The sequence below is a fragment of the Plectropomus leopardus genome, chromosome 6, assembly GCF_008729295.1.
Source record: "Plectropomus leopardus isolate mb chromosome 6, YSFRI_Pleo_2.0, whole genome shotgun sequence".
In the NCBI taxonomy this organism is placed as follows: domain Eukaryota; kingdom Metazoa; phylum Chordata; class Actinopteri; order Perciformes; family Serranidae; genus Plectropomus; species Plectropomus leopardus.
In genome coordinates this window covers 33,060,500-33,075,284 of record NC_056468.1, presented here as the reverse complement: position 1 = coordinate 33,075,284, position 14,785 = coordinate 33,060,500, and the positions used below count along the sequence as shown (strand labels likewise).

General features: G+C 37.6%; 1 protein-coding gene across 3 annotated transcripts in view; it reads left to right on the top strand.

Annotated features, from left to right (window-relative positions):
- Positions 1-6,267: 6,267 nt before the first annotated feature.
- slc4a4a (solute carrier family 4 member 4a) overlaps positions 6,268-14,785 on the top strand; it is a 69,760-nt gene continuing 61,242 nt past the window's right edge. For all 3 annotated transcript variants that reach the window (XM_042487697.1, XM_042487695.1, XM_042487696.1), the window contains exons 1-3: positions 6,268-6,380; positions 7,128-7,225; positions 12,119-12,192. In XM_042487697.1, the coding sequence (XP_042343631.1) occupies positions 7,209-7,225; positions 12,119-12,192 (91 nt within the window). In that variant the 5' untranslated portion in view covers positions 6,268-6,380; positions 7,128-7,208. The remainder of the gene's footprint in view (positions 6,381-7,127; positions 7,226-12,118; positions 12,193-14,785) is intronic.

The window sequence follows — 14,785 nt, the reverse complement described above, 5'->3', positions numbered from 1 at the left end:
TGTGATCTGTCACCTCTCAACATCACCAAAACATCCTCAGGACGCTGCATTCAATACATCACGTCTTAGTCAGCATTTAACCTTACAGGAGCAGTATTTGAAAAGATAAACATCCTTAAAATGTTCTTTTAACATTAGATTGAAATGTTTTCTTTAAAACATTATTGCAACTTGTAGGGAACGTAGCCAATGTTGTGGGAACGTTGCCTGCTAGCTGGGTAGGGTCGGTCCGAGGTTGTGTTTGAACATTGGGGGGGGGCTTTATTTCCAGCATTCTGGTGAATTTTCTGAACTAATTTGTGATTTTTAAAAAAATTAATTTATGGTTAAAATGTCGTTTGGTAAAATGTTGTTTGGTATCAAAATAAAAGCCCTCTGGTACTTTAATGTTTTATCAATACATATGTTGTAAATATGAAGGGAACCGTGTCCCCTGTACCACTCCAAAATATATGCCTATAGACTCCAATCACACATATGAACAAATCTGTTTTAAAAATACTTTTTATGCGCAGGACTTCAGAAACAAAAACAAAAGCAGGTGAGACGGTGCAGATGGATGAATTCTCTCATGTGACAGCCAGAGGTCCCTCTCCCGGCTGTGTTTTGGCAATAGCCAAAACACAGTATCAGGTATCGTACTGTACGTGTCGTACTGTAGACGACGCCTGAAACATTTAACATCCTGAGTGAGTAATGTTTAAACTCGATTATCACAAGTTAAATGTTACTCTCCAGTTACAGAGTGTAAGTTTGAGAAACGTGACGGTGCAGCGCTGGAATAAAATGTTACACAGTGACCACGGTTAGTGTGGACAGTTCAGACGTCCAAGACTTCCCAGTGGAGTGATTAAATGCATAATGAAAACATGTTGTGTCTGAGTGTTTCTCAACACTAAAGACAATGTTTCTCGCTTTTAAACAATTGCACATTAACCCTTTAAGACCTGGATCGATATTTATTTTCTTGTGCTGCATTCAGATGCTTTTTACAGACCTATATTTATGATTATTATCATTATGCACATGAAATTATAAATATTTTTGTATAAAAAAAATAATTTCCCTTTTTTAAAATGTAATGTAATTTTTGTGTAACTCCTTTCTTTTTTTTTTTTTGCAATTTCTTGTTAAGTTGCTCATTGCCTTCTTCCCATGTTTTTCAAAAGAAATCTAGCTAAATTGCTCAAAGTTCAAAAGGTTAAGGGCATTAATGCAGGTATCAAGTGTGTCCTTTCTGGTTTTTAAAAGCACTCTTCTGAACTCAAAACAACAAGTTAAGCATTTACAAACCTACGCTGGATAATATGGGTGACATCAGTGACAAGACTATAAAAATCTCTCAGTATCAACAAGATGGAAAATATGCACAATCACTCAAAAAAAGACAGATCCCACTTTAATGCAACAAACGTTGCTTCTGTCATGCATTACAGATGAATAATTTAAGACATGTCGTCACTGACACAGCATAACTCCAGCCATACTGAACCATAACATTTATTTTTCTCTTCACTAATCCATATTTCAATAACAGATCAGATGGCCATGTAATGCAAAAGAGGTTGTTCATAGCAAAAAACAAAGATACGTATCGTCTGTTTTCTTGGCCTCTTTTAGCTCATTGTTTTGATGTTACGGCTCATTTACCGTATGTTCAGTCTGGCCGCTGTCAGCAGGCAGCTGTTTTCAGCAAACAAGCTCTGATAAAGTCATTAATCTGGGTTCAATGGGTTTATCTGAGCCAAAATTGGAAGCGAAAGAAATATACTGGGACTTGGTGGAGACCAAAGCAGAGCTGAAAAGTGAGTGATTGTGTGACTCTGACTAACAGGTACTTTAAAAGTACTCAAACCACACTGTGAAAACACCACACTACAAGTGAATCAGGAAAACAGCAGAAAAATGCCCCCTGTCACTTTTAAACTCATATATATCATATATTTAGATCCTTAGCCTTTTAGTCATGGGCAGGGTACACCCTGGACAGGTTACCAGACTATTGCAGATAAAGAGACACATATGGACAGACAACCATTAACACTCTCATTCAGACCTACGGGCAATTCAGAGTCACCACTTAACCTGACCTACATGTCTTTGGACTGTGGGAGGAAGCCAGAGAACCCAGAGAAATACATGCAACTCTGCACAGAAGGACCCCCCACCCAAAGTCCGAAACTTGCTCCAACCCAGGATCGAGCCTGGGTACTGCCTGCTGTGAAGCAACAATACTAACCACGACATCCCCGTGCCGCCTGCCCCTAAAATGAAAAGACAAACGTTAAAACACAAACAAACAAAAATAATATATATATATATATATATAATATAAATATATAATAATATAATAAAATAATATTATTATATAATATAATAAAAATAATATTATTTAATAAATAATAAAAATAAAAAAAAAAAATAAGGCGTCTTACACATAATAAAAGAAATAAGGTGTATACGTCTTAAATCTTCTTTGTACAACTTATATATATATGTAAACAAACACAACAGTGTTTCATTGTTGTGTTTGTTTTATGTTTTTTTTTAATGTATTTGAAATAGTTAATATATGTTACTAAAATTATAATTTTTCAGTGTTTTGAAATTGATTATATATCTGTGCAATATACTGCATAAATGAAAAATGGTCAATAATGATAATTATAAAAATAAAAATAAAAATAATAATAAAAAAACAGACCCATGGATGTATTATAGGGAAGTCAAGATTGGGACACACCTCTTTGACAGTGCGCATGCGCGAACCGTTGCGCGACGTCAGTTTGAATTTGCGATTTTTCCCTGAAACAAAATGTGACAAATATTACCAAAAATAACCGTTTTACTTTGCTGTAAACCCCGTGGAAACGATCTCACGTTATCACATTTAACCATAGCTAATCTATAATGTCGGGGATGCCGGTAACGTTAGTTTTTTGACGAAGGACGCTTGTCCCGGCAAACTTTCTCGTAGCTAGCTAGCTAGCATACGTCAGTTGGGAAGTAAGCTAGCACTGTTGCTAACAGCTGATCGACTGAAATTCACGGTGAATAAATGAGTGTTGGCGACATCACCGACAACATGTAAACGGGTCTAGTGTTATTTTTCAGTAACACTGGTTACCTTATGAAAAGCGGCGCCTGTAAACTTCTGGAGCATGACAGGTACAGTGTGTTTTAACAGTTAACGTATGTTAAGCTGAGCAAAACATTGACTTGTGTTAGCTAACTAACGTTAAGGCATTATGCTGACACAGTCAAATGCGAGACCAGGTTGGCAGGTTCATGTCTTCTTTTTTCTAGTTTTTCACGAAAAGTAGACATTTAACTCACTTTACCTGACAGCCCACTTTCTTAGGATACACATACGGAAACAAGTACTTGATGGTATTTATTCCACAGAGACCTGAGTACTGCATTTCGTTCTTTCAGTGTTTTTCGTTGTAAGAATGACAATAAAATATCCCTGAATCCTTGAAGAAGACTTAATTAATCCCACAGCCCAGTCAGAAACAGAGAAAAATGCAAAAAAAAAAAGAAAAAAAAAGTGATGTGAGTGACAAAGGGATGTAATATTATCAAATCCAAATAGGGATTATGTAGAGATATATAAAATATAATTGCACAGGATAACTGAAATACACACATGGTATACAGTATGTTTCCTGTAAAAATATAGGAATATAGCCAAGGAATATTAGTGTACATTAAGTGGTTAAATATTGCAAAGAAGGAAAGTGCATGTTACACAGTAAAACTGCTAACTGCTGTGCATTTTTGCTTCGCACTAATGAACTGCTGCACCTCTTCAATTGCATGCATTTTATACAGTCTCTTTTATTGCTTTATTTTTATTAATGTTATCTAAATGGGTTTTATATGCCATCTTATGATATGCATTCTGTGCATTCTATTTTTATCCTTATTTTATCTTGCTTTTTACTAGTATTGTCAAGTGGGTTTTATTAATGCAGAAGACGTATTCTATGTATTGATATGATGATCAATACATAGAATGCATCTATGGTGGTCACATGCAGTTTTTCATTATGTATTTTTGTCTTTTCATGTGACAGTGCATGCAATTTCTTTGTTGTAAAGCATGTTGGGCTGCATTGAATGAAAGATGCAATACAAGTAAAACACATTATTATTATAGATATTAAAAAATACAAATATCTACATATATTATGTGAATATTCATGGTGATTATGGGGAAAAACATATATAATCTGCAAAAGTAGCTGTCATGTTATGAGTGATGGGTGATGAAGGCAGTGAAACAACAGTGTTACATGACATTAAATTGTCTCGTTACAGAGTCTGACTGCTGCTGGGATGAAGGATTTGCGAAGGCGCTCCTTCTTGCACTGTGGATGCCGCAGTCTGTTGCAGAAGGAGTCTCATGCAGGGGGTGAGAGGTGTTGTCCATGATAGACGTCAGCTTGGCAGTCATCCTCCTCTCACCCACCTCCCCTACAGAGTCAAGAGGGCAGCCCAAGACAGAACTAACCGTCCTAACCAGTTTGTCCAGTCACTTCCTGTCCTTCTCTGTGCTTCCAACACCCCAGCAGACTGCTGCGTCACCTCAACAGTGTCCTGCACACTCCAAAGGACCTCAAGTCTCTTCATTGATCCTTATCGAAAAGGTTAATAATATATATGTGTTGAAAACATGGTAATTGCCCTCTGGTGGATTTGATAAATGGTCTTGAAACCATTTTGAACTTGTTATGGATGAATAATCACAAAGTGGCATGAAAATCTAAAAACACGGCTACTTTTATTACTTCCTGAAATGCTTTGCGCATATAGTAGGACTTTGTTTTAATCCAGAATTTGGTAAGGTATTAAAGCCACAACATCATACAACATACACACACACATATCAAAAACTTGTCTTGATGTGCCTAAATTCAGCAATTATATAAATAATAGAAGTAATAAAAACAATAGTTCCACTTAATAAAACCAGAAAAAAATCAGGCTAGTTAAATTAATTATACCACAACACAACCACATAAAATTAGTCATTGAGGAGGACTGGAAATCTATAACAAGTCATAGAGCCAAGGGTGCATTTAATTCATTCATCTAGTCGCAAGCTGTCAACATTTCTTTCTTTTTTTTGTTGAAATGCAGCAGAAGCTATTTATAAAACTCCACTAAATCCTACTAATAGAAAGTCAGAAAGCTTGATGATAATTTGAGCCTTGGACTGACAAAAAATCTACAAAACGTGTGTAATCCTGTGGAGAAAACAAGAGGGAAGGGGAAGAGAGGAGACCTCTCGCTCAACTGGTAGAGTGTGCGTCCCATATGGCTGTGGCTTCTGCAGCGGTCCAGGTTCAAGTGCGGCCTGTTATAATGTTTTTTGCATTTTCTTTGGGTTATTTTATTTATTTATTTTACTTTTTTGTGCTTATTGGGGTAATTTTCCTGTCACTTTACTTTTTTCTTGGTAATTTTCACTTTTTTTTGGTGAGTTCCTAATTGCCCTTTTACAGTAGAAATGACAACTATTGGGTATATAATTTATTGTATTAAGGTAATGACAGCTCATCCTGCTATATTTTCTCCAACAGATGGCGCTGAGATCCAAAATACATTATACACAGCTAAATCTACTGTAATCCCGCAATACATTTGTAGAGGGATTCTGGTCAAATATCCTCAAGGGACTATGCATGTTTTGAACATTTTAGGGTTGCTTTATCTGTATTATTTTGGATTAAAGGACATAATAACAATAATATCTCATTAAACACCGTATTTATTAGTGCCGCACATGGCAACTATGTAAAAACAAGTACTAACAGAAATACATACATGGGAATTTACTCAAATTTATTATATTTAAAGAAACATTTCTCAGGTATCTTTTCTGTTTTTCAAGAATTCAGGACGCTTTTGTCTGGACTATTAATTTTATATTTGCTGCATGACGTTTCAGTGTTATTTTGTCAACCTTTTTGTAATTATTGATTTGAGGTTTATTAATCTTTTTGCTGTTTATGTTTTTACTAACGTCCACAGGTTGCTGACTTGGTGGTGAACCGTGTGTGTTACAGCATTGATCCAGCATTGATCAGCCTGGCACAGCGGCTTGATGGCTCGGTTGAGCTGTGTGCTGCTGGGGGCTGATCTGACAGTGTTGATGGTGCAGCAGCGGGGCAGTTTGACCTCCCACCGGAGGAGTGGCGTTGACAGAAGGATGGTCCAGCAGATAGAGGCGGCAGCATGCTGAGCGCAGCCGCCGCACAATGCCACATACAAACTTACCCGAGCTGTGGAAGTAGACTTCTTTACCTTCATGACACCGCAGGGGCGACAACAAGAGCCAAACACACTGAGAGCCAAAGATCAAAACTACAGCGGTGAGTCCGTCACTCGTTTTTCCACCTTGAAGTTGTTTACAACTGAATTTCTTCAGGCCCTGTGTGCATGTGTGAAGAGGCGAGCATAAATCATAATATTTCTGCAGCGTGTCATCGGTGCACTCAGGTTTTTAGCGACTTTATTGTGCTTTATGCCACTTTTTAATGTATTTCGAGCAACGCTATATCCGTGATCTAAAGTTATACTGAGACAATTTATCACACGATTAAAGGGTGGCTTGTGCGTAAATGCGCAACTGGAGTGTGTTTTGTTTTGGTTAAGCGGTTCGTTGAGCCAGTTAACATGATTTATGATACTGTTTCAAACTCCTGTGCTCTTTATTATTATGACTCATAGCAACTGCATCATGTTATAAAGTGTACTTTTGTTCTGTAAAGTGATCACAAAATTATTATAGTTCATGCAACAATGTGTAAAAAGAGTCTCAGCATTCTATTAGTTGTATTACTTACTTCTAAACTGTGCTTGTGATGCTCCTGTGATGGCATTTTGCTGTATTGTGATTTTTTAAAATCAACAATCCTTTTTTTTGGACCAATATAACTCCCATAGTAAGTGTTACTTTGGAACCAGTGCTATTTTATATCCTTCAGATATTTTAATGGTGTAATTCTAGCTTAAAAAATTAACTTTAATCAAGCATTTTGATTGTGAATGACTGTGAGTGTGCACTGGGTCCATAGACAGCAGAGAAATGACCTCTTCTCTATGTGTTACTTTGTCAGGTCAAGCATCAGTAGCTGCTCTGGTGATCCGCTCTGCTCACCGCATTCAGTAAGGAGATTTATCACACGCAACCTGAAGAGATGAGCAGCAGCAAGAAGTAAGTGACTTCAGCAAGCTTAACAGGAGTGCTTTTAACTCCACACACAGATACTTGACCTTAAATGAATTGAATAAGATGTGTAGAAGAGCCTGCTAACAGCTACTGGTGCTTAAAATAAGGAGGAATAAATGCAGGTGCACTTCAGGAACAAGTGGTTCAGTAATGAGACTGACAAGTTAAAACATGTGCTCTAACAGCCAAGAAGGTTGAAATTTATGATTTCAGATACTGCTTTCAGACAGCATACGTAGCTGTAGCTGACTTTGGTGTATTTCATACTTATATGAAATTAAAGTCATATCTGATTAAAATGTACTACTTACCTGTGAAATCTTGTCTGTATATAGTTTAAGTGTTTAAACATGAAGAGCTGTGAAACTGCTTTGCACATACAACTGAGTGTAAACAAAAGTGACCCTAAACACAACAACTTTGTTATCACGGATGTTATTTAGGCTTTATTGACTTGTCTGTGCATCCTTAAAAGTGGATTACCAGACTGATCACTAGATCTTTTAACCTGAGGGCAATTGGTGGCCCAGGTAACACTGCATCATTGTGACTTTGCATTTTTCTAGTTGCCATCAGGAAGCCATAACCAAAATTTTGCCCATGTTGATGGCCGAACTTTTAGTGTAGTTTGTGTGACAGTTACCAAGAAGCAAAGCTTTGAATACCAACCTCATGCACAGAGAAAACTGCTGTCAGACGAAAACCCGATGTGGCTATCATTTAACAAAAAACTGTAGGTATCTGTTTATTGTGTGGAGAAAGTCTTTGAGGTTGAGGGAAATCTGATATGTGATGACATTCTGCTCTCATGCATGAGGGATTTGACTTTTCAAAACTTGATTTGCGTACAGGACACTAGATACACGACCAGGACACATTCATTCATATCTCATGCAGTGACTACAGTAGATACTGTATACCATAATACCACAGTCTGGATGCCTTCAGGCTGTGTGATATTTCTATGGTTTGGACACGACAGTTGCATCAGCTCGGGTACAGAGAACACACTCACCTCTCCAAACAGATAGTGAATGTAGGCTACATGCAGATTACTGTAGGCCCTACAAGGACAGGGAGACTGATACGTTATCTGCGAAGTGAAAGACAGATAGCAGCTTATATACAATCAAGAGTGCAAAGTAACAGCTTGTCAAGTTTTGATTGCTTGCACAGCTTGTAATAAGGTTGTTTGAAAATTTAGCTATTGATAATCAGTACAGACATAACTTAAAATGTTATTCCTGGTAAATGATTAATGTCATGATGTCAGATTGAGGTATCTTCCATGCAGCTTTAAGAGATCTTGATAGCAGAAATTGTTTCAGTTTTCTACAACATAGAAGGCAGAGCGAGACAAAAAATTGGCTCTAAATCACGGCAAGTAAATACTGTCAATTCCAAACTGGGATCTCAAGCTTCAAGTCCTGAACTGTTGCATCAAAATAATATTTTATAGCCAATATTGTAGTCACGTGAAACTAAATTGCAAGATTTTAGATAGAGATAGAAGAGGTATAATACAAAATAATCACTGCATGGATGCCTTTTGAAAGATTTAAACAAACAGCTTTTGTGTTTTGTATCAACATATATTTCTGAATTGATGCTTTGTGCTGCAAGTAACAGCCAATGGCAGCAGCCTGCAGAGTTGTGTGCAAAGATTTTGCACCATGACCGAGTATGTAGTCCTATCACTTAACCTGCTATTACATTGAATCCATTACATGCTCACATTATTGAAACATATGGTAGAATCAGTCATCACCGATGGTGGCTTATGTTATATAGTTTAAAATGATGTGAGGACTTTCTTTGATGCTAAAGTTTATCTTGTTGGTAACATAACAAAAACACAAAAAGTCAAAGGCTGCCAACTCAGTTTGGTTTCTGTGCCTTAAACTAAAATTAATCCTTGAAAAAAAGGGTATTTGTGACCATCGAAATCTGTTCTAGTCTGCATGTTGTGTACTGATGAAGCATTCTGGGAAATGTAGGAAATCACTTTCTAGTTTTGGAAACAGGCAAAAAAGGTCAAAGGGGACAAGGTAAATAAAAACTGAAGTACAAACTTATTTTCAAAATCACAGAAAAGACCCCTGGAGTGCACATAACAATACAAATTGTTGATATGCAACAATGACAGTGGATTCATGTTCAGTCTCTAATCATAATCAAAGCATAAACCCTTTTTTATCTCTGCTGAATAACTTCACTAAAACATGTTGTTGTCCTCTCTTCCTCTGACAATATGTTAAGTTCAGTGTAGATATCAACTTTGGTGCAGATGTGTGTGGGCGGTTGGCTCAGGCAGAGTGGAGCTTGGCCTGTCATGTCCATGATTGTTCCATAGGTGGCAATGGAGGGAGTAGGAAGGCCAGCGTTAGCAGGGAAGCTGGTGAAGTCCAGAAATAAAAGAGCTTAGCTTTTAACTGCAGCTGAATCATGGTGTTGTTTTAAAATGCTTTACAAGTTGACCCGGAGCAGACAGAACTACACATGGAAGTTAAAACTTGATAAATTTGTTTCTTGTTAAGATGCTTTTGAGTAATCAATCAGCCTACTGTCTCTGAATTTTAGGTAATCTTATAATTACCTTTTTTTTTTTTTTTTTTTTTTTTTTAGAAATAACAAAGTTTTGCAGGAACCAGAATTATGATTTTGTATTTTTTCTCTTTTATGGGAAATTAGAAAGCAGGTTATGTTAGTTTAGGAAAAAAAAATACTCTCAGTTGCAGTAGTAGAGCACAGCATTATACTGGTAGTGTCAGTGTGTTGTGAAAATGTAGAATAATTATAGTTTGTGAATTGAACAGCTTCCTACAAGTAAACACAGGAATTTTTTTCAGCACCATTTTTACTTCACGTGTGTTGATGGAGAGTTGTTTGTCCACACATCATCAGCAAGTGTTAAAACGATTCTGATGGCACAGAAATATCAGTAATGGTTTTACTTTTTGTAGAGCTAAAATAACATGGATAATTTGGCAGTGCTTTCTGTTCTGTCTTTGCAACTTTTCAAAACAAGACGCTGGTGAACTGAATCTGTGAGTGACGTGAAGATTATGCGCCATGATGCAGTGAGCAGAGAATGTCCTCATGAGCAGGACGCCGAATCCTGACCAGCTGGAGGAACTCTGTTCTGCAGCTGACCTTTTGACCTCTGAGACCTCTGTGTCCGAGGTGTCCCCATGCCATTTTACTCAGCTCCTGCTGTGCAGTCCACTTTGACCTAGAATGGACTAAGTTGAGTTGGAAAATATTTAGTGAAGGGATCAATGACATTATGATGAAAAATAGCAGTGCACTAAACAAAAAAGAATCTTAGACAATATATAGAGGGACCAGAGCAACAGGCCAAGCTCCATACTTGTTCTTCATGTTTACTTCAGTCAGTCGACTTTACTTCCCTACTAAGCAAGTAAAGAAAAGCCATCATTCTCGTGTTATAGCTTTGCTATATTTATCTTTTAATTAAAAAAAGAAAGAATTATGCCCCTGATATCATGTAATTGAATATGGTATCGAATGTTGACATTTTTCAAGGTGTTGCATTTAAGTTATAAATTAAGTATTGTGACGACACTATTATCAAGCAGATTTTCTGTGGCCAAATCCTCCAAAAAAACTCAAAATCCCTGTGAATTTTTTTTGAATTCAAGGATAATTATGAGCCCCTAAAACAAAACTAAAAAAAAAGTTGTGATTGTTTCACAAAACAAACCAATTGTCTGTAATCCCATTAGGATAAACCCAGGGCTTAAGTATTTCCGGTATTAACGTGCAACATGCCATGTGTATCTGTGTTTATTGTGTGTTGGTTAATAAGAGTTTGGGGCCAGTTTTTACGCTTTAATTGACAGTGGATGCTACTGCTATTCATTTTGACAAAGTTTAATATGTAAATATGTAAATGAGCTGTTTTTGTCAATAATTGCGGTTATTTTTTTTTCATTTTTTTATGACAGCCCCTGACTGACTGCGAGTACATACTGTATCTCCCCCAACACGAAAACAAACAAACACAACTTTCTTTCAGCTACAGAGCCAGCTTAAATGAAACATTTTCTTTTACTTTTTCACGTTACTGCTTGTTGGGAAACATTACGCTTCGTTTGAGGCGCGTGTTGAGTCGTCTCAGAGATGGGAGGCTCCGACACGCCGACCTGTAACGGGCTCCTGTGTGTGTTGTCACTTAAGTAAAGCCGGGGTAATCCTGTAAGGGCGGATGAGTAGACAGACATGTGATGCCCCACTTGTTTCTTAGGTGGAGGTTGGTGGAGAGGGGGGCTGGCAGGCTTTACTGAACAGATGGAGAGGCTTTGTAGTGTGTGTAGGCGTGTGACTGATTAGACACAACACTAACTGATACTATTTCAGATGTTTTTCCCCGCAGTTATAAAACACAACACCTTGATTCAGTGTCCAACAGGTGAAGTGTGGATAGAGACAGATCCTTATGGCTTCAAGTCTCCATCAGTCTGGAGTTTTTTGCCCGTGACAAACACCAGTCATTCTGGCCTTCACACTCAATTAGCAGAGACTTCCTGCCCTCTCGCTCACCCGCCTCCGCCAGATTAAATCCATTACATCGTACCTATTGACTGCGCACTTTGCCCCGCTCAAGGACGACACTCATTGTCACACTTGAGGGTCGTTTACTCACTGAAAGGAGATTTTAAGGAGCTATCTCAAAGCTCTGAGGTAGCCACGCTGTCTGTAAATGAGTCTTTAATGGGTGGAGATGAGCGCCACCAGCAGCACCAGACTGAGCCCCAGTCCAAACTTACTGCAGGTGAACGAGCCTAAGCGCTATGGCTCCACGTTGTCTCTGGAGGAGAAGTGTGAGCAGTCTTTCTTCCTCTTTTACTACTACAGGATGGAGGATGAGGCGGTGCTGGACCGGGGGGCGTCCTTACTCAAGCACATCTGTGACGAGGAGGAGGTAGAAGGTAAGTTTGCCTGCTTCTGTACTCTTTATTTCCTTTGACTTTGATCAGAAAAGTTTTACTTTACCCTCCATGTGATGTAGATGGCAAAGCAATAGAAACACAAATGCCAGGAAAAATCAAACATGGTGCATGAGGAATATTTATACAAGGTTGAACTTCTTTATAAAATATTTTTTCAGTACTAAAACTTCAGCGAAGTTCCTGAGATATTGCTGAATCTCTATTTTGAGAGTCACTTGTTTACAAACAACAATGCCATAACCAAACATCAGTTGTTTTTTACACTCTTTTTAAATTGGTGTTTTTTCTTCTTTTTCCTAAACAACTTGGTTCCTGTGAATTGATTTTTTTCCAAAGTAACAACACTCATTGAAAGAAACAGGAAAGGCGTCATGTAGCCTCCTGGGAGACTGCCAAATTTCTTGCACTTCCTGCACATACAGCTCAACTCAGGTAACGCCTCACCTGTTAGGTGAGCTGGCATGAGAGTGATGTAGAACACGCAGCATGTCACCCTGTGTTTACTGCACTAATCTCCACAAAGACCTGCAGGACAACAAAGAGAAAGGGAAGAAAAATACTTTCAGTATGGAGTAAAACTAATATGGTAACATTATAATTGTATTCTCTTTGCATCATTATAAATTGATTAATGTAATCAGGGAATGTACAGTGGTTTAACTGCAAGCACACAAATTTCTAATCATCATTAACATTTTTTTTTGAAAAATATTTATAATATTTTATTTTGAGGCAATTTTTAAAGTTGAGTGAGCCTAGCAAATAAGCACATAGGATTTATTTGTCGCTGCTATAGTATTTCTAGTATTTTTATCCTGTTGGGTTCGAGAATCTTTTCTTAACAATTTATTTTAGCTTTGAAACTCTTCAATATATTATTGCATTTTTCTCATTCTGGACCAAGTTGCTATACAGCCAGCTAATTGCAAATTAATGCATATGCCCATTTAATTTTGTCAAAACTCTCCTCACTGCTCGTGATGCCTCTTGTTGCCGAGGAGCAAAGTTAGGTTTACATGGTGATGACATTAGCCCACAGCCAACATCACGGGTTTATTGGTTCCAGTCCAGCAGATTAAAGGGCCTGGCACTGAGCCACTTTTACCATCCAAGAGGCCTCATCGTTTGTTTTGATTTTTTGAGGGGAAGTTCTCTGAATGTTTCTTAAAAAAAACAACATAATTCAGTCTCTCTTAAAGACTAAACTGAGCAAACTGAATTTGAAGATGGAAAATTGTGCCACACAACTTCATTTTTTTCAGTAAATTCCAGCCAATCTTCTTTGACTAAACTTTTTAAATCAGACTTTATTGTCATGTCCCAGCAATACATCTTAGAGAAAAATGAATGCAGAGTTGATGTTATTATACTTTATGAACAAGCTTGAAAAACCTGCTTATTCATTTTTACAGTATATTGACATTAATAGAAGACAATGGCATATTGTGTGAACTTGGTTGTTCCAGCATATGTTATCATTTAAGAAGCCATCATTGGAAACAGGCAAGCACTTCCAAAAAATACTTAGCATGGATGAACCATCTGTCAATTCCCATCTATGACAGGCTAACCTTAACCAATCTGAGCCAGTCAGGAGAGGAATGAAGAAAAGCCTTCAGTGCAGTTTTATGCTCTTCTTTTAATTAAGATATACTCTCCAGTTTTGATAGAACTGATGCTTAATGCAGCATCTACACCAGTGATATTCACCCTACAGCCTGCGGGCCAAATCTGGCCCCTGATAATGTGCTGAATGGCCCCTCAACAATTTTTTAATGTCCTAAAATCCTAGACACATCCAAAAATCCTAGCAGCGTCCTAAAATCCTTGAAATGTCCTAAGATCCCAGAAATGCTCAAAATCTTAGAAACGTCATAAAATCCCAGAAATGTCCTAAAATCCTTCAATGTATAGAGCTTCTGGGCCTGGCTCCTGGCCTCCTGACATTTTGCAGAAGTGACCCCGAAGCATCCCCTGAACTACACTGACCTCTTAAAGAGCCACCATTGTTGTTTACTCTCTGTGTCACACACATTAACACAATCCCTGTAGCTGCAAGTAGCTCCTCTTAGTATGCTGACGGATCTGAACCACTGCTGGTTGGGACATAAATAAATTACTTGAGGCCTTACTATGTACTGTATGTATATTTGTCCAAACCTGTGATCCAGCAATTCTTGCATGATATAGTAATATATCGAGAATCCAGCTGCCGTACAAATTATAACTTTATGTAAGGTTTACTTGATTAGAAGTAAATGGACTAAAACATGCAAAACCACTGGTATGACCCTCATATGACTGTCATTTTCTTTTCTTTTCTTTTCTTTTTGCTGTTGATTTTGTTTGTTGTTTTTTTTTTAGTTTATTTTCAGGTAATTTTCTGTAACTTTTTATTAATTTCTTGTTTTTTGAGGGGCCATTTCTTGTTAAATTGCTTGTCGCCTGTGTTTTTGAAAATAAACCAATTTGCTCAGGTATGAAAGGGTTAAAGTGACTTTGTTGTATGCATGTTTAAAATACATGTAACAGTCAACATTGGAATTTGCACAGCAGGAATCCTCAGGCTGGA